This window comes from Balaenoptera acutorostrata, chromosome 21 (genome assembly GCF_949987535.1).
Source record: "Balaenoptera acutorostrata chromosome 21, mBalAcu1.1, whole genome shotgun sequence".
Classification (NCBI taxonomy): domain Eukaryota; kingdom Metazoa; phylum Chordata; class Mammalia; order Artiodactyla; family Balaenopteridae; genus Balaenoptera; species Balaenoptera acutorostrata.
In genome coordinates this window covers 11,262,846-11,290,331 of record NC_080084.1, presented here as the reverse complement: position 1 = coordinate 11,290,331, position 27,486 = coordinate 11,262,846, and the positions used below count along the sequence as shown (strand labels likewise).

At 41.4% G+C, this 27,486-nt stretch overlaps 1 protein-coding gene across 1 annotated transcript in view; it reads left to right on the top strand.

Annotated features, from left to right (window-relative positions):
• Positions 1-27,486, top strand: part of UNC5D (unc-5 netrin receptor D) — a 265,917-nt gene that overhangs the window by 203,691 nt on the left and 34,740 nt on the right. Inside the window, exons 11-13 of the mRNA XM_057537499.1 lie at positions 11,703-11,871; positions 13,570-13,797; positions 22,920-23,069. Of these exons, the coding sequence (XP_057393482.1) occupies positions 11,703-11,871; positions 13,570-13,797; positions 22,920-23,069 (547 nt within the window). The remainder of the gene's footprint in view (positions 1-11,702; positions 11,872-13,569; positions 13,798-22,919; positions 23,070-27,486) is intronic.

Here is a 27,486-nt window from a genome sequence, read left to right as displayed (position 1 = left end):
ATGCACAGTGGGATCTTCTGCCTTCCTTTTGTTTTCTTTGCCTTCCTAGCTAGGTAAGACTCTGCCAATCCTGAAGTAAACTAATGGCATACATAACTTGTCAGGAAAGTAGTACAGACTTAGTCATTGACACTGCATGAGAAATGAAGAATTATCAGAAATGAGATGGTATAGCAGAGTAAGGACAACACAGGGATCCAGAAGGCTTGAGTTCCAATCCCCTTTGCCACCTCCAGCCTGGGTGGCTTTGAGCTAGTCATTTTCTTTCTCCAAGCCTCAATTTTATCATCTATAAATTTTGTGTATTATTAACTGCATTCCAGGATTTGAGTGAGGACAGTAAAGTGACTTTAAATATGAGAAGTCCTGTGCAAACTACATGCTACATTTTGATATTATTTTGTCTATCTTTTTTTAATTACAAAGATACAAAATCCATGGAATTTGCTTGAGCTCTGACTCAATGATACTGAGTCATTCCCATTTAACTACTAACACATGCCTAGACTCAGCAGAAAGTTTAATTCAGTGATAGCAAACATAATAAGTGTTCGCTCTAAAATCAAGAGCTTTGTCTTGAAGACTTAAACATAAGACATGACACCATAAAACTCCTAGAAGAGAGTGTAGGAAAACATTCTCTGACATAAATCATACCAATGTTTTCTTAGGTCAGTCTCCCAAAGCAATAGAAATGAAAACAAAAATAAACAAATGGTACCTAATCAAACTTACAAGCTTTTGCACAGCAAAGGAAAGCATAAAATAATTTTTTAAATTAAAAAAAAAAACAAAAACGAAAAGACAACCTGCAGAATGTGAGAAAATATTTGCAAATGATGCGACTGACAAGGGCTTAATCTCCAAAATATACAAATAGTTCATACAACTCAACAACAACAAAAAAAACCCAATTGAAAAATGACCTTAATAGACATTTCTCCAAAGACAACATACAGATGGCCAGTAGGCACATGAAAAGATGCTCAACATCACAATTATTCAAGAAATGCAAATCAAAACTACAGTGAGGTACCACCTCACACCGGTCAGAATGGCCGTCATTAAAAAGTCTACATATGACAAATGCTAGAGAGGGTGTGGAGAAAAGGGAACCCTCCTACACTGTTGGTGGGAGTGTAAGTTGGTGCAGTCACTATGGAAAACAGTACGGAGGTTCCTCAGAAAACTAAAAATAGAGTTACCATATGACCCAGCAATCCCACTCCTAGGCATATACCTAGACAAAACTATAATTCGAAAAGATACATGCACTCTAATGTCCATAGCAGCACTATTTACAATAGCCAAGACATAGAAACAACCTAAATGTCTATTGACAGATATAAAGATGTGGTACATATATACAATGGAATACTACTCAGCCATAAAAAAGAACGAAATAATGCCATTTGCAGCAACATGGATGCAACTAGAGATGATCATACTAAGTGGAGTAAGTCAGAAAGAGAAAGACAAATACCATATGATATCACTTATATGTGGAATCTAAAATACGGCACAAATGAACCTATCTACAAAACAGGAACAGACTCACAGACATAGAGAACAGACTTGTGGTTGTCAAGGGGGAGAGGGGGGAGGGAGAGGGACGGACTGGGAGTCTGGGGTTAGTAGATGCAAACTATTATATTTAGAATGGATAAACAACAAGGTCCTACTATAGCCCAGGGAACTATATCCAATCTCCTGGGATAAACCATAATGGAAAAGAATATTAAAAAAATGAATGTATATATGTGTATAAGTGAGTCACTTTGCTGTACAGCAGAAATTAGCACAACATTGTAAATCAACTATACTTCAATAAAAAATTAAATTAAAAGTAAAATCAAGAGCCTTGTGATGATACAAAGGACATCCTGCATCAATTCCTTTGTCTACCTCTGTTTCTCATAACATTCTGGCCTATGATTGGTACTTTAGAGGTATATCCTATGGGTCCGAACAATGGACTCTGGGCGGGCTGGTATTTAGATTAAGAGATCAATGACCAGTCAAGGTGGCGTGGGTGCTTATGCCACCTTAAACAAGCTTTGTCCCTCTCCACTTTGCCAGGCTTTCCGTGCTAGATAGTGATAGATATAAATGAACGAATTATCCCTGTCACTGTTTCTGTTTAGTGGTCAGTCATGGATTTGAATTTGGTTTGTTGCTTTTGAGTTTTAGAAATCTTTATTGGAAGAATCAAATTAATGGTGTCTAGCTATCCCTTTGAGGAGATTTGGCATTAATCAACTCTATAACAGGCATAGGGGACCACTGAGGAGGAGAGAGGCTCTGAAGTAACAAACAAAGTTACTACTTGTGCTAGTGAGGGGGAGTACATTGCTGCCATTTGGGAAACACATTAATTCTTTCAGACTGCCAGTGTCATGCAGTGTAATAAAAGGGGCAATTTATCAAATGGTACCTTAATGGCCTAGAAGGGTTAATGCAACTTTAGCTGAAGATTGTGCTCTTTTCCGCAGTAAAATCATAATGGTTTCTTCACAAAGTCATTTAGGTTAGAATGTAATGCCATTAGCCCCCAGAATGAGGAGGGGAAGAGAAAAATAGTGAAAGAGGGAAAAGAAAAGCGGGGCCGGGGGGGGGGGATTCTCACATTGTCATTTTATGATCTGCTCTTTTTGGAAAGGAGAATTTCCTCATATCAAGGCCTTCACCCATCCTTCTACCTCACACCCCCTTGGTCCACAAACAAACACGCATAAATAAAAATTGCCGTCATTCTAATCAAAGTGCTTCTGAAGCCCATGTGAGCTCACAATGCGAAGTGATTAGAGTGGTCCAGAGGAGTCTTTAATTAAAGATGCCATTGACAAGATAACAATGGTTTGTGAACATGGCTAATAGGTCTGAATGGAAGGGGCACCTTAATTCAATAAGAGGAAAGTCATTGGTTCATGAGTTTGATTGCACATTGTAAAGGAATAGCACATACTATAATTATCTTTATTTTGTATGTGCCATCTCTTTTATTGCCCATGCTGGAAGTAGAAATAACCTGTCCTATTAAGATATTTAAAATATATCATCCTTTCCACTTCACTTAGTTGTAGCCTAATAAAAATGCCGAGAGAAGATGCCAGCCCACACTGAGGCTGCCCTCCTTGCTTACTAAAACACGCCCTCTGAAAACCTGGATAATCAACGGCCTCACTCCCTTGGTTACAGTCTTTAACAACTTCCCAGGACCCCATCAAGTTATATGCAGATATGGAGCTTCACTCTGCATAGAAACTTGTGCAGCTGAAGTGTGAAGATAACCCAAAAGTCAACCGACACCCCCAAGATTATGTGGTGTCTGGGAGACGGCCGTGGGTCAGGAGGCAGCGACAGAGGGGTCTTTAGGTCCTAACTTTAAAGTGAACAAGCCATGAAAGTCCCGGTGGTAGAAGAGTGGTAGACAGAAGAATGGCGCCCCAAGGATGTCCACATCCTAATCCCCGGAACCTTACATGGCAGTAGGGACTTTGCAGATGTGATGAAGGTTAAGGACCTTGAGAAGGAGAGATTATCCTGGATTATGCAGGTGAGCCCACAGAAGGATCCTTTTAAGAGGAAGGTGGGAATACCAGACTCACATAAGGAGACTGATGTCATACTGCTCACAGATGGAAGAAGGGGTTTCCAACCAAGGAATGCAGGCAGCCTCTAGAAGCTGGAAGAGGCAGGGTAATGGATCCTTTCCTAGAACCTCCAGAAAGAACACAGCCCCGCTGACACCTTCGTTTTAGCTCTATGGGACTTCTACCTACAGTACTGTAACATTATGAATTTGGGTTGTTTTCATCCAGTAAGTCTATGGAACAGCAATAATAGGAAACCAACACAGGCCTCTGTGACCACTCTACGCCTCTCAAAGCCCTGTTTTCCTAAGGCTTTCTCCAGGGTCTATGAAAACAATCTTAGCAACTCTCATGCCAACATTACACACCTTCGAAGTTCCAGGTTTGGAGACCATGTCCCAGGGAACATCTGTCTCTCCCACTGCCTGTCCCCCCGCCCTGCCCCCCACCACACACACCCCAGGACCACCACAGGACAGGAGATTCTAATCCCAGCTCTGTCACAAGTGGGTGTGACTTCGACCATGTCCCTCCACCCCGTAGCACGCCCTTCTGTTTCCTCATCTGAATGGTGATGGTGTTGACCTGATTACTCTTAGGTCCTTTCCCAGCCCCGAAATGAAATGATTCTATGACACAGGACTCAGGTTCCTCCAGGGAAGGCTGTTTGGCTCATTCAAAATGCCAATGAGTAAACCACTTAGCAGATAATAAAAACTGTCAGAGCAGCATGCCGCCTAGATCCGCTCTTCTCCCCTCCCCTTCTTTCACTTTAAAGCACTCTCCCTGAGCCATCATTATTCCACTTCTCATAGTAAACAAAGCTAAAACGCCAACACTGCATGAAAGATGAGGTTTAAGTTGTGTCTAGGAACTGGTGATTTACACAGGATTTGCGATTCCTTTAGTATATTAATTGGTAAACACCCTATGAATGTGTGTGTAAACTAAAGCCGTTGAACATAGGCAAACAGTTTAATCTCTCAGTGTGGTGTCGCTCAAACTTCAGCAAAGTCAAATCCTCATTCCAGCCCGTATGTAATTGCCCTCCCACCCCAAGCCCCTTGTGCCAACTCCCTTCCCGTGATCCTACTGCAGATAATACCAAGTGGGTGACACAGATCTTTAAACCCTTTAATAGCACAGATGTATGCTTCCATCCTCAGTTAACTGGGCTTGTTGCTTATTGTAATCCATTCTTCTAACTGGCTCCTCTCCCGCCCCAACTAATGGCATAGAATGGCTTGAAGAGCTGTAACGTTATTTCCAGTTACTGCTAATCAACCCCCCAACCTGAGAGCCTTCCATATTAACACACGTGCTACTTAGAGAAAGAGGATGTAGGGACAGTCCCTGTGCGTTTGCATTTTCTACTATAGTAGCATCATCCAAAGCCATAATCGTGAGCATTTCAACTTGACCGGCATCTGAATTCCATTTCAGAAGCCTACCCGATGTATATCTGACAGACCACCGAGCCCCCGCTGCGTGAGGCTTTGCTTCGGATATTTTCCCAAGAACCACAGAGCTTTTCTCAAACGTTAGCACCAGGGCTAACTTGCAAGCAAGGAACGCAAGTGAAAAGCATGAGTTCCCAGCTCCTACCTCAGAAATACTGAATCCGAATCGTCATGGGTGGTATCCAGGAATATAATTTTAAACAAGCTACCCAAGGAGTTTGAAACCACGTTACAGTTTTAGGGCCACTTAAAGACTGAAAGAGGAATCAATTGTGATAAAGAGATTTTGCTCAACTTCTCTCTTTTCTCCTCTGTTCTGCTCCTGATGCCCTATTCTCCCTTTCCAGAAGTCTATTTTCTTAAATCATACATAGCAGTTACCAGAGTTAAATCCCCCAGGAAACCTAGCCATGCTATTGGGATGGACGGATGAGCCACGCTGGCTTTCTAAAGGGCCCATATCTCCGAGATGCTGTGATTATCGTTTCCTGGGACTGATCTCAAAGATCTGGTCAGAGCTGCAGAGTGAGACAGGTATCTGACTCGCATAAAACGAGAAATCATAAACCGCAAACGGATTTTTATCCACAGCAATGTTAGCACTCTAGGTCAGTGTACGAGGGTTTCAATGAAAAGAGAATAATAATAGTAAAACTATGTGTCATCTCAGGTCCAAAACTGTAGGAGGCTGGAGCCAGCTTGCTTTCAGAGCTCTAATTTTAAAACTAAGTACAGCTTCCATCCATCGGCCTTTTATGTCTATTCCATTAAAATATGCTTTAATTATGGATCGACCCAGGGTCTGGCATAGTAAAACTATCATTACTCTCCTGCCCGTGTTCCTGAGTGATGCTCTGGGTAAAGGTGATCAAACCTACATTCATCTATAATACAGACCACAAGGAGGAAAGGAGGGAACGATAATTACCAAGCACAGCATGGCAGACGACAACAACAGTGAAAATCTCGTCTTTAAGTATGGAGCTGATTGTTTTGCTTGAAGAGAGTGACGCACTACAAGCCTAGAGTCAGGTCAAGAGATATTGAGAGCAAAAGCAAAATGTGCCCGGACGCATCTCCAGACCTGCCGTGGTTAGCACTTGCCACCGTGTAGCTGACCTTCACCGTGACCTTCTGTTGTGACCTTGGTGTGCAGATGGGCGCTGCAGAACGTGAGTCACGATGTGCCAAGGTTTGGACCATGACCTCACCACCACCAAGTGCAGAACGTTCATCACCTCCGCCACACACTGTGTGCAGCTGTCAGCGACCCTGCTGACTTCACTGTAAGAGTTCCGGACAGATTCTCCCTGGGCCTCTCTTCATTCATTCATTCATATTTTTTTGTTTGTTTGTTTTGACGGAATTTCAAACTTAAGGAAAAGTGGCAAGAATAGTACAGGTGACTCTTGAACAACACGGGTTCGAACTGGGTGGGTTCACTTCTTAATAGTAAACATGGCTATCTGTGCTTGGTTGGATCCATGCCTGTGGAACCACGGATACGGTTTTCGACTGCACAGAGCGTTGGCGCCCCTAAACTCCCGTGTGGTTCAAGGGTCAACTGTATAAAGAGTTCCCAGTTCTCCCACACCCAGATTCACAAATGTTAACGTTTTACTACATTTACTGTGTTCTACTCTTTCTCCGCATGTGCATGGAGAGAGACATGCACATATGGAGAGAGGAATTAATAAATACACATCCACATATATTTTTTTAACCATTGTGAACAAGATGTCCCTCTTCCCCCTAGATGCTTCAGTGTGTATATTCTAAACACAAAGTCTTACATAACCACAGCACAATTATCAAAATCAGGAAATTAACATTGATACAATACTATTATCTACTCTGCAGACTTGGTTCCTATATCACCTCTTTATCTGAATAATGTCCTTTATGGCAAATGAAAATCCAGTTCCATTCACTTCGTTTTGTTGTCACGTGCCTTTGGTCTCCTTTGATCTGGAGCAGTTCCTGAGTCTGTCTCTGGTTCATGATATTGACTACTTTTAAGGGTGCACATCAGCTATTTTGCAGAAATGTCCCTCAATTTGGGCTGGTAGTTGTCTGATAATTCTCATGATTAGATTCAGGTTATGTATTATTGGCAGGAATGTTACGGAAGCGATGCTGAGTTCTTTTCACTTTTTCTTATCGGGAAGTATGTTCTGAAAATTCATCCCATTACTGGCAAGATTAACTTTGATAACTTGGGTTAGGTGGTGTCTGCCAAGGTTCTCAAGTATAAAGTCAGGTTTACCCTTTGTAATTATTAAGTACCTTGTGGGAAGATACTTTGAAACCACGTAAATAGTTCCTTTTTGTTCTTGAAAATTTCACCAATTATATTAGCATCCCATTCATAATTCTTAACTGAGTCAGTTATTAATATGATTGGTTGTCAGATGATGACTTCCTACATTTATTAGTTGGCTTCCTATTGTATGGAAGAGTTTTCCCTTCCCACTCATCCATTCATTTATATGTGTATCTTTCGTGGGTTCTTATGTTATTCAGTGGCTTATCATCATTTACTACCATTATTCAGTTTGATGCTCAAGATGTTCCAGATTTGATCAGTGGAAACCACTGGCTCCTAAGCTTGCTTCAACAAATATTTGTGAGTGCTTGCGGCCTACATGAGGCACTGGGGTGCGGGAAATGGGTACAACAATGACCAAAACAGAAAAAAAAAAAAATCCCTGGCCTTATAGAACTTACATTTCAGTCTGTGGAAGAGAAAAATAAACAAATGGTATAGTGCATTGGAGGGCAATGAGTGTGAAGTCAAAGAAAAACAAAGATCAGCTTTTGATGTAGGAATGTTGCAGTTCCACGGCTCAGGCATAATTGGGGAACGCCTTGTTAGTAGGTGTCAATTGCAGCAAAGGTCTGAAGGGCACGAGGGAGATAATCATGGGGATGTCTGGAGGAAAATTCCAGAGCAGCAGAAACAGCTGCGGTTCCTCGAGGACGAACAAGCTGGCATTTTTAGTGGGATTTCTCAACTCAATATCATGAGTTGAGGACAGACCATGGAAGGGAAGCATGAAAGCCCTGCCAAGGTGCCTTCATTTCTTAGAGTGCACATCACTAAGGCATTGGGGATTCTCTTAAAGCACGTACTGAGATAAGAACCATCTACTGAATAAAGTAGCCATCTCAAAAACACAGTTGCTATAGAAATAAGACTCATAAAAAGGTAGGAGAGGTGGGAGTTCAGAGTTGAGAAGCAGAACTTTTATGCATGGAGCACATACTAGGCGCTTTTTAGGCTTTACTTCTTTTAACTCTAGAACAATCTTAGAGTAGGTATTATGTTGCATGGGAGGCAAGTGAGGCTCCGAAAGGCTTTCCCTTCTGCCACCATGTCTGGTTTTCATGCCACAGGAAAGGTCAGACGAGGGGTGTAATATCAGGGATGATGCCACAAAGTGAGGACACAAGAATGTTCTTTTCATCCACGTTCTATGTTCTCTGCGGCTCCTCTTGGTTTCCCCTGCCGGTAACTAAACAGGGTTAGTCACGTGGGGCTTTCTGTCTTGCCAGATTCCCAGGCAAGATGCTCCCAGGCCCTTTACCAGCACCCTTTCCTGCCATGTATATTTATTTTGCGGTTGGGGGCATCAAAGCTGCAAAGCTGGCAGAATTTTCTCCAGAATTCTCAGCTGCACTGCGAGAGCAGAAATTTGAATTCACAACCATGTTTCCATAGAGTTACTCAACAAGCCACCTGCTTACACAGACCTGGCTCTTAAATTATTGATCTTTTTGTATCCGTAAGCATTTGTAAACATGCACCGCATATATATGGAGAAAAAGGCCGGGGTGGGGGACACAATGAAAAAATTAAATAGCAGAAGTCTCACGCCACCAGACTTTTCATACGGGAGGGTGTGTGATGCACTGACGTAGTTCATATCACGGTCCTGAAATCGCTGCTGTTATTAGTTCCCAGTTATTATTAGCTCACAGCTATTTTAGAAAAATGTGTTGCCTTTTTTCTTTTTTTAACACCTAGCAAGAGCACAAATACTTCCTTGGCATATACTGTATAATGTGGGCAAACTTAAATGCCATCCGTGCTTTCCTCACAAATCTTTGGTTTTGCCCAATTAAAGCCTTCTCTCCTCTGCTGTCTTGTCCCTAGATGTCCTGGGTCTGTATTCATGGCTATACCTACACTACATCTTTTCCTCCATCTGTACTTGGGATGTCACGAGAGCCAGCAGTTTGACCAGCAGTCTCCTAGTGCTAACAGAGAAACAAAGTGCATCTGTTCACAGGGATCAGGAGCCTGGAAGTCAGAAATGTGTGGTGATTTGGCTGCCATCTCTTTGATTGACTTCTCTGTGACCTTATGTTGTTACCACCTGCCCACACAGGCATGTGGAGAGCTTTAATTAATATCTGTAAATCTCCCTGATTGCCACAGATAGAAGGTGGCAGAAAAGGGCAAATTATTATTAATTATCGGGGAAAAAAACGGACAGATCAAGTTTTGTTTCTTCACCAGAGAGAGACCTACATACACGGACACCCTTTTCACAGTAGGAGGACTAGATGTGTCTTAATTTACTTCCTTTGCACTTCCGGAAATGCCCAATGGCTGCCTAATGCAAGGCCCCACCCCAGTCCCCACCTAAGTTTCTCCGGGCACCATCTCTGACTTCTCATGCTGCTTACGTTATTACCGAAAGGAGCCCTGCTGTTCACAATGAGTGTGAGAGTTCACCTCATTAGCTGCTTTCCATTCACTTGGCATTAAATAATTCCCCCAATTCCCATATGTTTGAATAATATGTTCAACAAGGGGGGATCGTTCTCTGAAAGCGATTTAACAGTTCTTTTAGGAGAGCTTGTCGTTGGTCACTCAGAAGCACCCCTGCTATCCCTGTCTGTGAAGGATGCAGGCGGCAATTACACAGAAAGCACTTAACCCTCTCCAGTGGCGGCGGGCAGACAACCACACGCAAGCTGCCACCTCGTGCTGGGTACAGCTCACGCTGCAATTTTACATTTTTTTCAAACCTCAAGTATAGCATTCTAGGCTGTTCACAGAGCATTTGTCATTGCTAATACAGGACTTTCCAAACCCACCCACCTCCCCGACTTGCCTGCCCTGCTTCGACATATAAATGCATAAAAGACATTTTCAGTTTAGTCTGTGCTTTGCCTGTATGGGAAGAATTGATAACTTTGGTTTGCCTACGTGGAAGGCTGAATTTTCGGAAGGCAGCTCCAGTGCTTCTTGGGGAGGGAAGAAGACCCTGTGATGGTGTTCAGGTCTATTTTAGATACAGTAGATACAAGATGCTCCTAGCTTATAGGCCCCCGTGCCTTTTATCGCAACAGTGAATTATAGATAATGAGGTAAAGTGCGGCCATGACCAACTGGAGAGGGAACAAGCAGTGTCAACAAAAGCAATTCAGAAATTAACAACATGTTAGGCCTAGTCATAGAAAACCTGTTTGTTTACACAAGATCACAGACAAGGTAGTATCTTTCAGTACTGATTCCATCCTGCTCAAAGGGTTGCTTTTCTGACCAGGGATGACATTTCTTAAATGTCCTTCCTAGGTGAGATGAGAGAAAGCTTAGGTAATAATACCAGTCCTAGCTCTCATGTTGCATTGTTCGTCTGAGAGTCCTAAACTGCTTTATGGACTATATTCTGTACCAGTATATTTCTTACAAGTGAAAATAAAGGGGAAAAAAATCAACTGGCTTGTTCAAAAACATACAAGCAGTTGGGGAAAATGAGGAGACTTCTGGGTTCTCATTGATTGCTGTCCTGTGAACTAACCCATTTACTCTTTGGGGCAGAGATTAAAAACAAAAGACACAAAAATGGAAGAGGGAGGCATTCAGTAAGGTGGTATTTATTTCCTTTTAGTTAAATTTCTTTGATCTGTTTCGTGGCTCTGCCTTCCTATTGTAAATTATTCACAATACAGAAAAATATGAACACCAGGTTTAGGTAGAATGATTTTAAATTTAGAGCTAAAATAGGAAAGAGATGAAACATATATATTTATGTATTTGATTATGCCGTTTATAACTGTCTACTGTGCTATTGCTATATAACTTGTGTATTTGGCATTGGCAGAAAATAAATGTTTTCAAAACCAGAAGAGACATACTCAATCCTGGTACGTTTGAAGTGTTGCTTTGTTCACAAAAATAATTTGTTTTGTTGCTGACTAGCATTAAACATATTTATAGAATGTGTTGTTGGGAGAAAGGAGTGTGATGATGGTAAGATTACCAGATCGGTCATTTCTATGAGGTCCTTGGCCTTGGTCATTGATAACGTTATCAATGAGAATAAGGATTCAGCAGCTGGTGTGTGACCCGCCAGCCAGGTCTTTGCTTTCTCCTGCTCTGCCCTGTATTTCTGAAGAAGCATTTGTCATTTTGTTTTTCAAAACCTAGATTTGAAATCTAGGCTCAACCTCAGTCTGTGTGCTTGAGCAGTTCAGGATAGATGGCTGTGGTCCAGAAGAGCCATCCTCCAGGAGGTGGTGTTACTCAGGAGGGAGTCCCAGGAAAGGATTTTGCTAAACCTGCAACTAAATTCTCATTCACATATGCCCCGCTCCTTTACATACTGCTCTCTTTTATCCTTTCCCAACCGTACAGCCTCCAGTCAGATGGATCTGAGGTACTCCTGAGTCCAGAAGTCACCTGTGGTCCCCCCGACATGATTGTCACCACTCCCTTTGCCCTGACCATACCCCACTGTGCAGACGTCAGTTCTGAGCACTGGAATATCCATTTAAAGAAGAGGACCCAGCAGGGCAAGTGGGAGGTGAGACCTGAGTCTTTCTTTTTTAAAAAACGGGGTTTGGGTTCCACCTGTGGAATGGATTTAACTTTTACCCTCTCTTCACACAAGTCAGCTGTGAAATTTGTGAGCATTTACTTGTTTTTCAGAGAGTTGGTGGCAAGTGTTCACAGCATCCTCGAGGTATTGGCTAGTGTTTTGGGGCAGGGTGTGTGAGTGTGTGTGTGAGTGTGTGTGTGTGTGTGTGTGTGTGTGTGTGTGTGTGAGAGAGAGAGAGAGAGAGAGAGAGAGAGAGAGAGAGAGAGAGAGAGAATATGGAAAAGAGAGGCCAGAGAGGATACAGAGCTTTATCTTTGGGTTTTAGAATACACTTGTAATTACCCTCATAGACATGTACCCTGTGTATCTGCCTTTGTTCCCAGGCCATGTCCCTGTCTGAACTGACTTTCCTCTGTGGCTTCTGTGGGGTTAGGGAAGAGGCCCAGGGCAAGCAAGCTGGATTCATAAAAGGAATCACTCTATCTGTTTTTGCCATCGTAGAGATTATAACAAATCTATGTTGAAGTATTCAGAAACAGAGTAGCTGCTAAATAGATGTTCATGAATTAATGAATGCATTGAAAATCATTCTATCTTGCCCTGTGTGTACGAGTACATGTAAGAAACAGTACAAGGAGAGGATAAAAGGGACAAAATGAGAATCCACAAGAGGAGAGTAAAGACAAGGGAGACCGCCACAGCAAAGAAAGATGGCAGTGGAATGACTATTCTTAGTGAAACCTCTGATTTATCTGTCTGATAGGGATTCCTTTGGTGTCTGAGGTCAGTTTGCATGAAAGCAGGTGAATTATCTTGCTGGAACACAATGACCTGTTCCAGCCCTGGGATCTTACCTCCCCAGTCGGTGCTTCAGGCAAAAGAAGTAAAAGGAAAATGATGTTTCTTGAGGAGAAGAAAATTCCCAGTTGCTTCAGTGGATGACATTTACCCTGCCCAGCTATGTCTTGAAACTCATCGCTATTCTTTATTGAAAATGCATTCTGCTATTTATTCAGTTGTGGTACAACCACAGGCAAATTTCCTGGGGAGTCAAGTTCCATGGGTTTCATGAAGGGGTCCGGGTTTTGTTCTCTTTTCCATTACGTCTTGCTTTGCCTTGAGTTTTACCATCTTCGTTTTTCTTCCCAGCACTTCCTCACGGTCATTTACATCCAGATGGTGTTAGATTCATGCTCTATCACATGTCACACATACCTTATCACGGAGGGTGAAATATTCTGATACGTCTTATCCAAACCATTTATTGAATGGTCCCTCGTGAATGATTTTGATGGAATGAAAGAGGAAAAAATAATTTGAAAGAAAATAAATATTACCTTAAGGATAGAGAAAGAGGTTTTCAGAAATAGACCTTTATAAAAACATAAAAGTTTGCTCATTGATATTAATGTTCAAGGCTGTTTTGTTGTTGTTTTTAATTTGGCCTTGAACAAATTAACTGAAAATTGGAGAACTTTGAAAGTGACGTTTGTTATAATCTACTAAATCGAATCCCAACACCCTGAATATAGCCATTCCTTCGGTTCCTGATGTCGGCAGTTATTTTGAGAAAATGAGTTCAATAAAAATATTCTGAAAAAAATGTCAGGTCCTTGCAAAGTGACTGTTAAATCACATTTGATTTCCCAAGCTGAGAGAATTCAACAGACCTTTTCCCAACAGGAAGTGATGTCGGTAGAGGATGAATCCACATCCTGTTACTGCCTTTTGGACCCCTTTGCGTGCCACGTGCTCCTAGACAGCTTCGGGACATACGCCCTCACTGGAGAACCAATCACAGACTGTGCCGTGAAGCAGCTCAAGGTTGCGGTTTTTGGCTGCATGTCCTGTAACTCTCTGGACTACAACTTGAGGGTCTACTGTGTGGACAATACCCCTTGTGCATTTCAGGTCAGCCTTTTCTCTGTAATTCTTCTTGGGGTGTCATGAAAGCATGGGGTTTCCTGAAGATCGGTATCAATAGAGAATCCGATTGCAGAGGGTCTGGAAAATGAACCCACATCACTGGCTCGATGGGGAAACCTCTCTCGAAACAAGAGCTGTGTTACTATGTGTCCAACAATGTGCTGAGGGTACAAGGTACTTGGCAGTCAAGAAGAGAGAAGAGTTAAATGAACACATAAGGAACACTGTGTGCTAAAGGAGAAAACTGACTAGAAGTATAAGTTGAGATTCAGAAAACAGAGACCCAATGGTAAGAGAGGAATTGGAGAAGAGTTTTGGAGGACCCTCAGGGTACTTTCTTGCATGAATGAGTTTTAAGAGCGAAAGAGGAAGGGATACCATGTCCAGAAAAGAGAATGGTGTGAACCACAGGAACATTTTTTGATGTACAGCAAGCAGTAAGAAAAGTGCTTGATCACCTGAAGGTTGTAGTTGGGGAACAGCAATTATAAAGCATACCTCTCAGCAGGCTGTCACGTGACATCCTGGACACACGGTCTATTAATTTTTAGGGTTACTAGGGCAGAGATGGTTCCTTTCCATTTTTGGTCCTTTTAATCATGCATGATTCCTTTTAAATTAGCTACTCACAAAGAGTGCAAGTTTATTAATAGCAGCAAAGATAATACAGAAGTGCCTGTGTAAGCTCCGCCCCTATATAAACAGCTCTCCTGAGACATCCCAGATGCCAGCTATTCCAGTTCTGGATCATTAAGTCCATGATGCAGAGCTTTTCCTCAGGAACTAGCTTTTAAGATACTGAGCTGGAAAACTCATATTTACCAACAGAAGAGATACAGTGACCTGAATCCTGAATATAAACCAATAAAGGTGACACAGTGCCAACCTACGTGCCCAGATCTTCCGTGACTACCTCTTCAGTAGCACAGGTCATTATAAAGGGCACGCTTCATATTTGGCTGTTCACAAAAGGGACCTTTTTCATAAGGGGTGCCCTTCTGTAAAGAACTTCAGTGTAAGCAGTTAAACCTCATCCTAGGAATGGCATTTTAAACTCTTCATCTGCTTCTGAGACCCCCTAATAAGAGGATTTCTCCAAGATAAAATACCTGACAGACATTCAGTAATCAAAAATAATAAATTGACATATGATATCACTTGTATGTGGAATCTAAAAATATGACACAAATGAACCTATCTGTGAAACAGAAACAGACTCACAGACTTGTGGTTGCCAAGAGGATGGGGGGAGGGAGGGATTGGGAGTTTGGAATTAGCAGATGCAAACTATTATACATAGAATAGATAAACAACAAGGTCCTACTGTATAGCACAGGGAACTATATTCAATATCCTGTGATAAACCATAATGGAAAAGAATATAAAAAACAATGTGTGTATATATATATATATGTATAAACAATCACTTTGCAGTACACGGTTTGCAAGGCAGCAGAAATAGAGACGCAGATGTAGAGAACAAATGTACGGACACCAGGCGGGGAGAGCAGGGGGGGGGTGGTGGTGGTGGTGGGATGAAGTGGGAGATGGGGATTGACATGCAGACACTAACAGGTATAAAATAGATAACTAATAAGAAAAAGAAGTTTGCGGTACAGCAGAAATTAACACAACATTGTAAATCAACTGTACTTCAAAAAGAAAATTGAGGTTACTGCCACCACTGACTAGTTGTAAAATGCACCATCACACAAGTTGGATGTTTAGTAACTCAGCCAGATTTTGAAAGCTGAGTAAACATGGAGGGCGGGGAGGATTTCCAATCTCCTGGGCTCATATGAATAACCCACTGCTAACTAGGGTTACTGTTGACGATCTGTTCATCACAACTGCCTTGGAAGTCAGCGATCATAACCAGTTTGGAATTTTCTTTGAATAACAGTCTCACTGCTGATGTATATACCAGTGAGTTAGACATTTGCCCAAGGAGTTTCTTCTAAGGGACTTGCAGATAATGTATTTTCATTCCCATTCATTGCTCTCAGATTCTAGAAGAGCTCAACTGTTAACAGCTGAATTGCAGTGGGAATCATGAAAGTGAGGCTCAAACCACAGCTTTTCAAACCACTATCCATCCCTGTGGCTAGTAGACCCTTCTTAATCAATGCTCGAGAAACTGATATTCTCCCTTGAATTGAATATAAATATCTTTATTTCATCACTGAGAGAGATTTCTTAAAATTCTTTAATTTTGCTCTAGAGAAATGTTTTTTCCAGTGGAGATACCTTTGGCCCCATTGGTCGGAATCTGATTACCGCCAGTGATTCTTTCCCTCTCCTATTATGTCAAATAAAGCTGATTTTAAATTTGAGTTGGGTTGTACTTGTTATTGACAGGATGTATGTGACAGCTGTCGTGAACAGCAAAGGGCATGCTTCTCCCCTGGGCTTCCGAGAGACCATCAGCCTTGGTTGAATAACTTTTCTGGCCCACAGAAAGATTAGAACATAACTTGTAGCTTTTCTGAACACAATCGTTTACTCCGCGGTCTTAGTCTCTGAGTTTTGTGCAAGAAAGGAATCTTGCTTTCTGGATTTGTATCTTGCTAAGTGAATGTGTTCAGGACCTCCTCCCCAGGTTCATTTAAATGTCCTTCATATCCCAAATCATCTATGTCATATTTTTCATGGCTTCATATATGGTATTTAATTAGAGGGAAATAGTATATAGTTACTAACCCACTAAAACAGTTGCACTTGAAGAAAGCCATAGCAACAGGACACTTTTGTAATCTCTAAAGGACTTCACACATTAATATTCGCTCCCCCCAACTTGTGCGGTGTGAGCTGAACATTGTGTATGCAGTGATGACTCACCTTCTATAACTCGAATAGAACCCTAACTTCTTAATCAAAATTCATAGGTAGTTTTTTTTTTTTTTCATGAAGTATTTCTGCAGAAATTGCCTACCCTGGAATTTGCCTCCGTTATCACTGTAATGAAAATGTTTGTCATGATTTGGAAATAGAGACCAAGCGTGGCTGTGACAGTTGCTGTATTTATTGTAGTACATCTTTCATAGCTCAAAGTAATGATACATATGAGCCCAGCTAGAACGGGGCTTGTAACCAAGAAGGAAGCCTGGTTAAAGGACATGGTTGCATTTTCACGCCGTTTCCATCTCCCTGGGAAACTATGTCCCGGCAACTATTTAAAAGCCCACCCTCCCTCTCACTGGAAATCCTTGGAAGAAGGGCAGCTTCTAGACCCAACTCTCCTGTCCTCTTAGAACTAGGTGGGGACCTGGCAAGATAGTGGCCTCACCAAAAAATATTCCTTTATAGGATTTTAGTAATCGAACAAACATTCTTCATTTTTTGCCGTGCCCTCCTTTGCCTCCTGCAGGGCTGCTTCCCATTTGCTCTGGGGATATTTCATCTGAATCCTAGTAGCAATTTCTTTGAATGACAAAAACAAAGTGCCTCATGCACCTTGGTAAGACATAATTAATTTGGTTTCAGATTTTTGAAGCTATGTTCTAATAAATACATCTAAAACCACCTCTATGGAAAATTAAATCCGCTCAGATAGGCTTTTTGAAAAAAATACAAATGCCATCTGCCTGAAGGTGAGAAAGGGACCAATGACTTGTCCTTCCTGCTCCTGTATTTCTGTAGTAATTAGAGCTGCAATTTTATGTTTGTGTTTGACATTGGCGCTTTTGATGAATTCAAACCAAAGGTTGAGGAATGGTGATATATTTTCAAATTTGTAACATGTTAAGACCTAGGTTTTTGTTATTGTATTTTATTACATTCTCTCTCTCGCTCTCTCTCTCTCTCTCTCTCTCTCACACACACACACACACACACACACATAGTTCAAACAAACCTTAACATAGGGAAAGCAAGGAATTAAGCACTTGCCCTATCTTAGAGGGAAAAAAAAACACAACTAATTTTTTTCTCCATTGCTCCCAGCACTCCTATTCAGTACCTCTGGGTCCTCATTACTTACTTGGCATTAATGGAGATTTAGAATCTAATTTCAGAGGATTTCCTCCAGATGTAGCTCTTGTGTTTATCAATAATACAACCTTGGAAAGTATCGTTCACGCAAAACATTTAAAGGAAAACACCACAGCAACATAACTTGTGTGTGTGTGTGTGTGTGTGCGCGCGCGCACTTAAGTTCAACAGTTTTGGCTCATAAATATGTAAATTCAGCCTGCTTGTTTTAGTATCCCTGAAGCACACCTGAATATCGCTGCCTGTCTCATTAAATCAACATAAATGGCTCAGTGAGGCACAAAGCACAAGTTTCTCCTGGCTACAACTCCTAGCCCTGGGTGACTAGCAACCGCCAATGTGAAATGATGAAATAGAAGAGACAGAAAAACCACCAACCATAGCCTTTAGGTACATCTTATATACAAGAAACCAGCCAGACCCTACTTTCTACTTTAATTAACACAGATATCAATTTAACAGTAGACTCAGAGGTTTAGCCAAGGGCCCTTATCACATAGGAGGCAGATAGGAAAAAATCAGATGGATATCAGATCCACTCTCGGGGTGACGCATCCGTGTGAATGACTCCGAAGGAGCTCAGCAGAGTTGTTTGTACCACTGATTCCCAAACCTGGCTGGACATCAGCATCATCTGAGAAGTATTTAAAAATACAGTGTCTAGGCCCAGCCCCTGAGCGGAATACAATAGGTTGAAGGGGCGTAACTGGGAATTCTGTGTTAAGTACAATTTATCCTATTTGGAGAGGGTTTTAAGCTTGCACTCTGAAGCCAGTTGTGCCTTTACAAATATATAAATACAGTGATTAGTTCATTATTGGGCTTCTTCATTTTAATAAGTAATTGTTTTGTTACAAAATAGCTATAATTGCTTAATATTTTGTGCAAGGTTACAAGACACTGTTAATTGTATGTAGTTGGTTCAGTATGTGGAGATTAAAGTAAGCAAAAAAAAAAAGTAAAAATAAATTATGGTTGTATTTAAATTGGGGGCCCTAAAACAGAAATCTTTAAGAGGTGCCGTTTTTCCTCAGTGATAATTGTAAGTGGATATCCATTTAAAAAATTCCTAATATCCTCCATTCTGTATCTCAGGGATGGCTTAGATAGTATATATAACCACAGGGCAAAAACTGACTTTTTTTTTTAACTTTTTATTTTGTATTGGAGTAGAGCCGATTAACAATGTTGTGTCAGTTTCAGGTGCACAGCAAAGCGACTCGGCCATACTATACACGTATCCATTCTCCCCCAGACTCCCCTCCCATCCAGGCTGCCACATAACATTGAGCAGAGTTCGATGTACTATATAGTAGGTCCCTGTTGGTTATCCTTTGTTAAATATAGCAGTGTGTACATGTCAATCCCAAACTCCCTAACTATGCCTTCCCTCCACCCTTCCCCTTGCCCACCCCGGTAACCGTAAGTTCATTCTCGAAGTCTGTGAGTCCGTTTCTGTTTTGTAAATACATTCATTTGTATCATTTCTTTTTAGATTCCACATATAAGTGATATCATACAATATTTCTCTTTCTCTGACTTACTTCACTCAGTATGACAATCTCTAAGTCCACCCATGTTGCTGCAAATGGCATTATTTCGTTCTTTTTTATGGCTGAGTAATATTCCATTGTATATATGTACATCTTCTTTATCCATTCCTCTGTCAGTGGACATTTAGGTTGCTTCCATGTCCTGGCTATTGTAAACAGTGCTGCAATGAACACTGGGATGCATGTATCCTTCCGGACCCTGTTTTTCTCCAGATATATGCCCAGGAGTGGGATTGCTGGGTCATATGGTAGCTCAGTTTTTAGTTTTTTAAGGAACCTCCCATACTGTCCTCCATAGTGGCTGCACCAATTTACATTCCCACCAACAGTGTAAGAGGGTTCCCTTCTCTCCATACCCTCTCCAGCATTTACTGAAAAACAGACTGACTTATGTCATCTTTACATATATCTTGCACCAATGAAAAATTACTTATGGGACAGTGTTAATAGCAGTCTGACCTTCACATGACTCTTAAAAACATCAAGCACAGTATAGGAAAATGCAGGGAAATCTAGTAGAAAAAATACTAGACCATGAACAAGTACTGATATAATAGCTCTGTCACTAGCCATGTGACTTCAGGCAAATCACTTTCTTGGGGGTAAGGGGGAGGGTCCCCATGTTTTCCTCTGTAAATAATCAAGTTTTAAATCACTAAGTACCTTAAGTTCCCTTCAAGTGTGATGATGCTATGTAGTTTCTAAATATTAAAATAGACTAGCTCTACACCAAGTAATTCATGGCCTTGAACAAGTCACTTCATCGCCTGACCTCAGTTTATTTCGCTGTACTTTCAGGCAAGTCAGAGTTAAAGAACAGGGATACACTTCAGAGAGCCTACCCAGTCAAATATACTTTTTTTTTTTAATATAAATTTATTTATTTTATTTATTTTTGGCTGCATTGGGTCTTCGTCGCTGCACACGGGCTTTCTCTAGTTGCAGTGAGCGGGGGCTACTCTGCGTTGCAGTGCATGGGCCTCTCATTGCGGTGGCCTCTCTTGTTGCCGAGCACGGGCTCTAGGCACGCAAGCTTCAGTAGTCGTGGCTCGCGGGCTCTAGAGCGCAGGCTCGGTAGTTGTGGCTCACGGGCTTAGTTGCTCCGCGGCATGTGGGATCTTCCCGGACCAGGGCTCGAACCCGTGTCCCCTGCATTGGCAGGCAGACTCCCAACCACTGCGCCACCAGGGAAGCCCACAGTCAAATATACTTTGACAAGTCAACACTGTTGTTATTCCATGGCTTTAATATGGTTTGAATAAGCAAATTTCTTATTTGTTCCTGTTTCTAACCTTGAATGGCAAAAAGAAGTTAGTATATTACCATGCTAATGATTTTGCTTGGCTGTGAATAAACCCAAGTAAAGAACTGAAGCCTAAAGATTAAGTGACTTGCCCAAGACCATGCGGAAATGTGATTAGAAGCCTGTGCTTCCATTTTTGGTTTACAAGATGAGTGCCCTCTTGAGTATATATAACCCTCAGAAAATTCTCATACTCCCTTAAACCCGAACAACATTACTCTAAAGAAAAATACAAGTCCCTAGCATGGTAAGGCAGAATTCGTGATTGGCCCCTGCCCTATAATATTCATCACTTCCAGCCATACACTTTCCACCCGTTCTGTCTGGCCTCCGTGCCTTTGTGCAGAGCCCATTCAGTGTCTGGAATGCACTCTCCCTCCCTTTCCCATGAGTAGCCCCTATATTTACTTCCAGGCTCAGTTCAAATATCACTTCCTCTATTAATTTCCCAATTCATTTCCTGGCCTCTCTGCCCATCTGGGTTAGGCACCCTCTGTCTTGCCTTAACCTTTGGGAATATACATATTTGTAATAGTTAGATGCTATATTATACTCATATGCTTGCTGTTCTGACCCTCTCTCTAGACTTTGAGCTCCTTGGTGTTTCATTTCTGTTCACCCAGTGCCCAGCTCAAGCATTGCTCCACTGGACACTCATTAAATCTCAAAAGAGGGAACAGACCAGCATCTGTAAAGACCTAAAGTCAGCGTCTGGCATTAATTCCCTTTCCTCCCACCCTGCCTCTTTCCTTCCACTGCTTGCAGCCCTCACTAGACACTGGCCACTGTGTTATTATGTCCAACGCTTAGACCCACAAGGTAATGAATTATCTAGCACTGCCCTGTCCAGTGCAGTAATTGCCAACCATGTGTGCGTATCTACATTCGAATTAACTAAAATGAAAATCTTAGTTCCTTACTCACTCTAACCACTCTGGCTAGTGGATACCATATTGGAAAGCACAGGTATGGACCACTTCCATCATCGCAGCAAGTTCAGTGCTGACTCAGGGCCCCAAGACACACCCCTTCCACACCCCCAAGAGCTGGAGAAAATGACACTGGAATGGAATCGTTTAGTCCTGAGAAGAGACATTAGCAACCTTTAACAGTTTGTGTGTACATGAAGGATAAAAGCTGGAAAGCTGCTTCTTAGAAATACTTTCATTAATGTTAATCTATACATAAACAAGAGATGGGAAAGATAACTTCTGAAGCTGCTTTCACTCCCTGATAATTGAAATGTAAGTTTTATTGTATTTATAAACCTATTTGCCTGGCTTCTTAACAACCTTTTTTAGACTCTGGGAAGATTATAGGACATCATTAAAGGATTTCAGTTTTCCTATTTATCCTAGCTCTGCAAGGAAATTATAAGTCAATTAACGGTGATTTTTTTAAATGGGGATTTAGGGAAATCTTTCATCTCCACTAACACTGAAAACCTCACCCCCTACAGTAGTTTGACATTTTATAGCGTTCATATCTGTTCTATTATTTCACTTGTCTTATGGAGCTGATTCTAAACGCCACAAATTTGGAACCAGTTAAATGGTTTGCTTAATAGAATGTATGTGAATTGTGTTTGTATGAGATATAATTATAAAGATTTGCCAGTGAAAGATAAAGGAGTATTTATCTCAGGAATTTGATTTTTTTTCTGAGCTGAAACTGACTTGACAACTTATTTTTTCTTGGCCTTTTGGCATAACTTCTGTGAACATTACTACAAATAAACATGATACATGCACTTTGCAACGTTTATTTTGAGCTAAAGGATAAATATTGGATGATGCCTGTGTTAGTGACAAACAAGGGAACCAGAGTGGAGGAGGGGCTGTGTCTCCCCTTCTCATGAAATATGATGATGTGTTAGGTTAAGTACAAATACATCCCTTGATTATGGCGATATCAGGATGAAATTCACACAGTTCTGGAAACTCAAGAGTATTATAGTTTGCTTGGGGCAAAGGAGGTCTTCCAGTTTTAAAGACAGGCACAGTGTGTGTAAAAGCCTCAACAATACAGTAATGAAGAACAATTGTTTCTTTGTGTCCAGATCCTTAGTTCTCAGCAGCCTGTAGCCCCTTAGCCCTGACCTTGCAAGGATGGGGGCGGGGCGTAAAAGTAGAGTGCGCTCATCATGCTGTTCGTCTACTCCTGGGAGACACATGAGAGGGAGTATACATATCTATGGAAGGGAAACGTGGAGGAAATTGGGTACTTCATTGTTGTGCTTCTTTCTTTTTCTTGCCCTATAGGAAGTGGTTTCAGATGAAAGGCATCAAGGCGGACAACTCCTTGAAGAACCAAAGTTGCTGCATTTCAAAGGGAATACCTTTAGTCTGCAGATCTCTGTCCTTGATATCCCCCCATTCCTCTGGAGAATTAAACCATTCACTGCATGCCAGGTACTGGCCCATTGGGTTTCTGACAGAAATAGCTTTGCTTTAACCAGAATGCATATCACAAGCCCTGGTGAGGGTACTCTTGACTTTCCTCCTCCTTTAAAACTATGGATTTAATTTCAAAACTGTCACAGACATGTAACAGTTTGCACTACACCCAGGGAATGAAACCTATTGTCATAAATCCATGGGTTTCTAACACGTGGGGGAAAAAGGGGCTTGTGTGTCAGGTAATGTGACATTTCTCCTCTCTCCTGCTTAAATCGCCACTCGGGATAGGTTGAAGGTGGTCATTTAACAACTTAGAGCAGGATGTGTTTGTGGGTTTGTTTTGATTCAGATCAGTTCATTATGAGACACAGTTTTAATCCTGTTCAAGTACGAATGAACTGGATGTCAGGGAGAAACCTTTTAAGGGTGATAATTTTGAGTTGTAGAGCGCTCTGGCCAACCAGATGGGAACAAGAGAGTTTGTCCTGAATATATAAAGTGCTTGCTGCCAGATGAATTGAGCAAGATGGGAAGAAGAAATCACAAATTGAAAAACAAAGAAATGTCAATGCCTCTTTGGGTTTTTTAACCTTTCCATCTTTACAGCATTCATTTTTTAAAAACCATGCACAGGATATACCGGCTTGTCAGAATGGAAATAAGCCAAATCTCAAAGAGAAAAACCTTGCCTATGCCATGAGAGTTAGAAAAAAGTTGTACCACCAACACCTTACACTTCTAAAATTCAGAATTTTCAAATTGGTTAAGGCCATATTTTTATATTTACTTTTCAGATTTCTCATTACCTTGGGAATTGCCCCCTCTATGTATAATTTTAGTGCATTCAAAGCAACAAGAATCTCTCTCAGGGCCCTGTACAATTTTTTTTTTTTTTGAAAACTTTACCATTTTTTTTTTTTATGGAGAGAGGTTTTCTATGAATAAATGTGTTATTTATGATGTTCTAGACCTAGGTGGCTCTGTTTCCCAGAAAGCAGTATTCAAAGTTTCTAGTCCAAACTGAACTTCAGGGTATTATTAAAACAAATCCTGATAGTCATGCAAATTCCTCTGTGTATTAATCTTTATTGATTTAAGGGCATCATTTCACTGGATCTGGTACAAGTGACTCAGTCCAAAGTAACTATTAAGTTTAATGCTTGGAGATTAAAAAAAAAAAAATCAGATGAAAGAACCATAACCTCTCAGTGGCACTTAAACAACAATTCCAACACCAGGGATTCCAAAGAGAGCCTCAGGTACAAAAGGCTTGGTGGGGGTTAATGCCTGCCCACCCCAAAGGATGCAACAGGGCCAGCCAAAGGCAAAGGGCACTGGCTAGCAAGAAAACCCAACCAGCTTTACTGCCAGGGTGGGTTGGATTACGTAGAGGTTGTGAACATGTATAAGCATTTGCCTTCTGTAATTGAGCATAATTTGAAAGAGTCTTGGAAGGCTGAGAAACAATTTAATTTTCTCTGCACCAGGAGGCTTGCCACTGAGTTTTCATTTCCACTTCATTTTTCTTCCCCACAAATGGCTTTCTGCTCTATTCTTCCTTTCTCTTCACCACCCTTAGAACCAATTTCTTTGCTCCTGTGATCACTGAACCCCCAGCAATATGCCTACATGTTGTGCTTGTCTTAATGGCCATGCTGTGTTTGCTCCAGGCATCAGATTCTCACACTCTGGGGAGGGTTTGTGTTCAGCCTGCTTGAACTTCATGGAGAACATCATGTGCGCTGACAAACTCGGTGTGGATAATAGAGAATGGCTTTTTGTTAAGGCTTAGTGGATGAGAACTCACAGAGCACTATTGTGGAGACAGAAAACCTCAGTCCTCCTGAAATCATTTATAGGTCTCTCCTTCAGCTGGTAAATGTTCCTGTCATCTTCTGTCATCTTCCAAGTCAGTGGGTAGAAGACCTCTGGTATTCTTGTCTTCTTATTCCTCTCTCCCTTTCTCTAACTTCAAATCAGGAATCTGGGAAGTGACATATTCCAGTTGGTACCCAAAGCTTACTCTCCTAAAAAACCTTCCTTTTTTCTTCTGGGAAAGGTGGAATTTCTCAGGGAGGTATCCAGTGCATAGAATAGTTGCCCTATCAGACACCAACCAAGAGATGTTTTTAGAATGATGTGAGTTCAAGATTGGGTCCAGAGCTATGTGATGAGAGCCTACATATTAGGACCAACTAGATTGTAAATCTTGTTGGTTTCGATTCTGGAGGATGACAGTTTATAAAATGCTAGGCTACAACCCTTATTGCTTATGAAACTAGGTATGATGGGTGAAAGGGAAGGGTATGTGAGTTCTTAGGAGATCTGGTTACCATAGACCCCACTAACCTTGATTCAAAGAAAAAAATGAGGCCCACAACACTAGTCCTTCCAAAATAAACAATTAATTATGCCCCCTTTTCTTAAAACTCTACCACAATTAGTGATATGCTATTGTCCCCTTGGAAGACTTAGCAACCCTCCTTTAGAGGGAAATAACTGCTCTCAGTAGGTTACTGGGACCTGAGAGCTACTTAATCATCGTTGCCTTTATTCCTTGCTGCCCGTGGGGTGAAGAAGCTGCAATAAACAGTATGCAATAAAATATTAATTTATTTTCTAAATCCTACAAAACACCAAGCCAGGCTGTCACCTCTGTAGGATAAAAGCAGCTATCTTACAGCATGCTATGTATCTTGGAGAACCCAGTGTCTGTCTCCTGCTAGGATATGATTTACATGATCCCCATCTGCTAGGAAACTAATTATAATGGGACTCAAAATGAAAACATTTCCGGAATTCTTGAAACACCCATAACTTTGCTACACTTTGTCCTCTTGTATTACTTTCCACATAATTCCTCTCAGCTCAGTGAACATCTTGGTGTTTTGTTTTGCCTTTTTTTTTTTTTTTGAATAAATGAAAGCAAAGATGATTGCCCTGAAAACACACTAATCACAGTGCTTCTAATTCTATTATTTTTAAATGTTTTGTTGAGCACTACCGGCAGCTGCTACTCAAGTCAACAATTAAAAAATATTCTTTTGACACTGTCTTAATATCAGATTTTTAAAATGTTTTGATTGTGTGCAGTAGAATGGAAAGAGAAAAGAGAAGAATTTTTTTGTGTGCCGATTCTCACGTCTTTCTGCAAGAAAACATTATCTCTGTGGCGGGTTTTTCCAGTGTTCTCAGGAGAAAATATACAAAATTTAGCAAGTAACACTACAGAAGATACTTTTCAATAAGTGGTCAGTGCCTTTTTTTTTTTTTTTTTTTTAATTTAAGGAAGGTAAGCATTACCAAGGATTCAAAGCTACTGCAGAAAAAATGTAGGTTTGTTTAAGATCTGGACCTTGAATTCAGCTCTGTCTAGAGCCCTGAAGTCCAAACATTTATATTACCCTGTAATGACTCAAATTTCAGATTTAGAAAACAAAAACCTCCTTAGTTAGCTTATTTAGGCAAAAACACCTATGAACCGTGGAGCCCTCTGTTATAGTTACTTTCGTTGAAGGGGATGGTGCAGAGTAACTATCAAAACGTACTGGCTTGGGGAAGAGAGTGAGTTTGAGGGCTTGTACGTTGAGACTGGAGAGAGTGAGGATGAGGTGACAGAGGATGAAAGAAGCCCTTGAAGGCCAGGCAGGGGACTGTGTTTGTTTTGTTTTGTTTTGTTTTTTTGGCCACACAGCATGTGGGATCTTAGTTCCCCCTGCAGCAGAACCGCGGAGCGCTAACCACTGGACCACCAGGGAAGTCCCAGGGGGCTGTGTTTATCACGCAGGCATCCTGGGGCCATTCTGGTCCCCCAAGCAGAGGAATCATGTAATGAAAACAGAGTTCTCAGGTGATGTGGTGACATCAGTGCCCCCCCCAACTCATGATTACAGGTAAAAGAGAGACCATAAGCTCTTCCCTAAAGAATACCAATCAACTGCTTTCTGTTTCCTCCCCAGTCAAGCCTCAACCCCCTCATTAACTCGTGTAGTAGAGACTCAAGATAGGAAGGTTGCCGAGCAGTTTACTCCCAGTTAGCTCTGATGACATCAGAGAAGATTACGCGTGGAGATAGAAAAATTGGAGGAGAATGACGATGAGAGAGAGATGGTGATAATCCGTTTTCAAAAGGTAGACCTGTCTGAGAAAGGAAAGGCCAACTAAAATTGTTTCTACTGATTCGGGGTATAATGTCAGTGATGGATGGTAATGAAATAAAACCCAGAGATGCAGCTGTTGGGGTTCTCCACAGAGAAATGGCAATTGGGCGTATGTGAGCAGATGGGGTTTTGAAGAGTTCAGGAGACAGAGACACAAGAGCTGGAGGCTGAGATATGAAGTGAGAGTTACCCGTGGTTTACTAAACCACGGAGCAGCGTGAAAAGAGTCAGATTACACAATAAGGAGAAACGGCAGACCTTGTAAATAC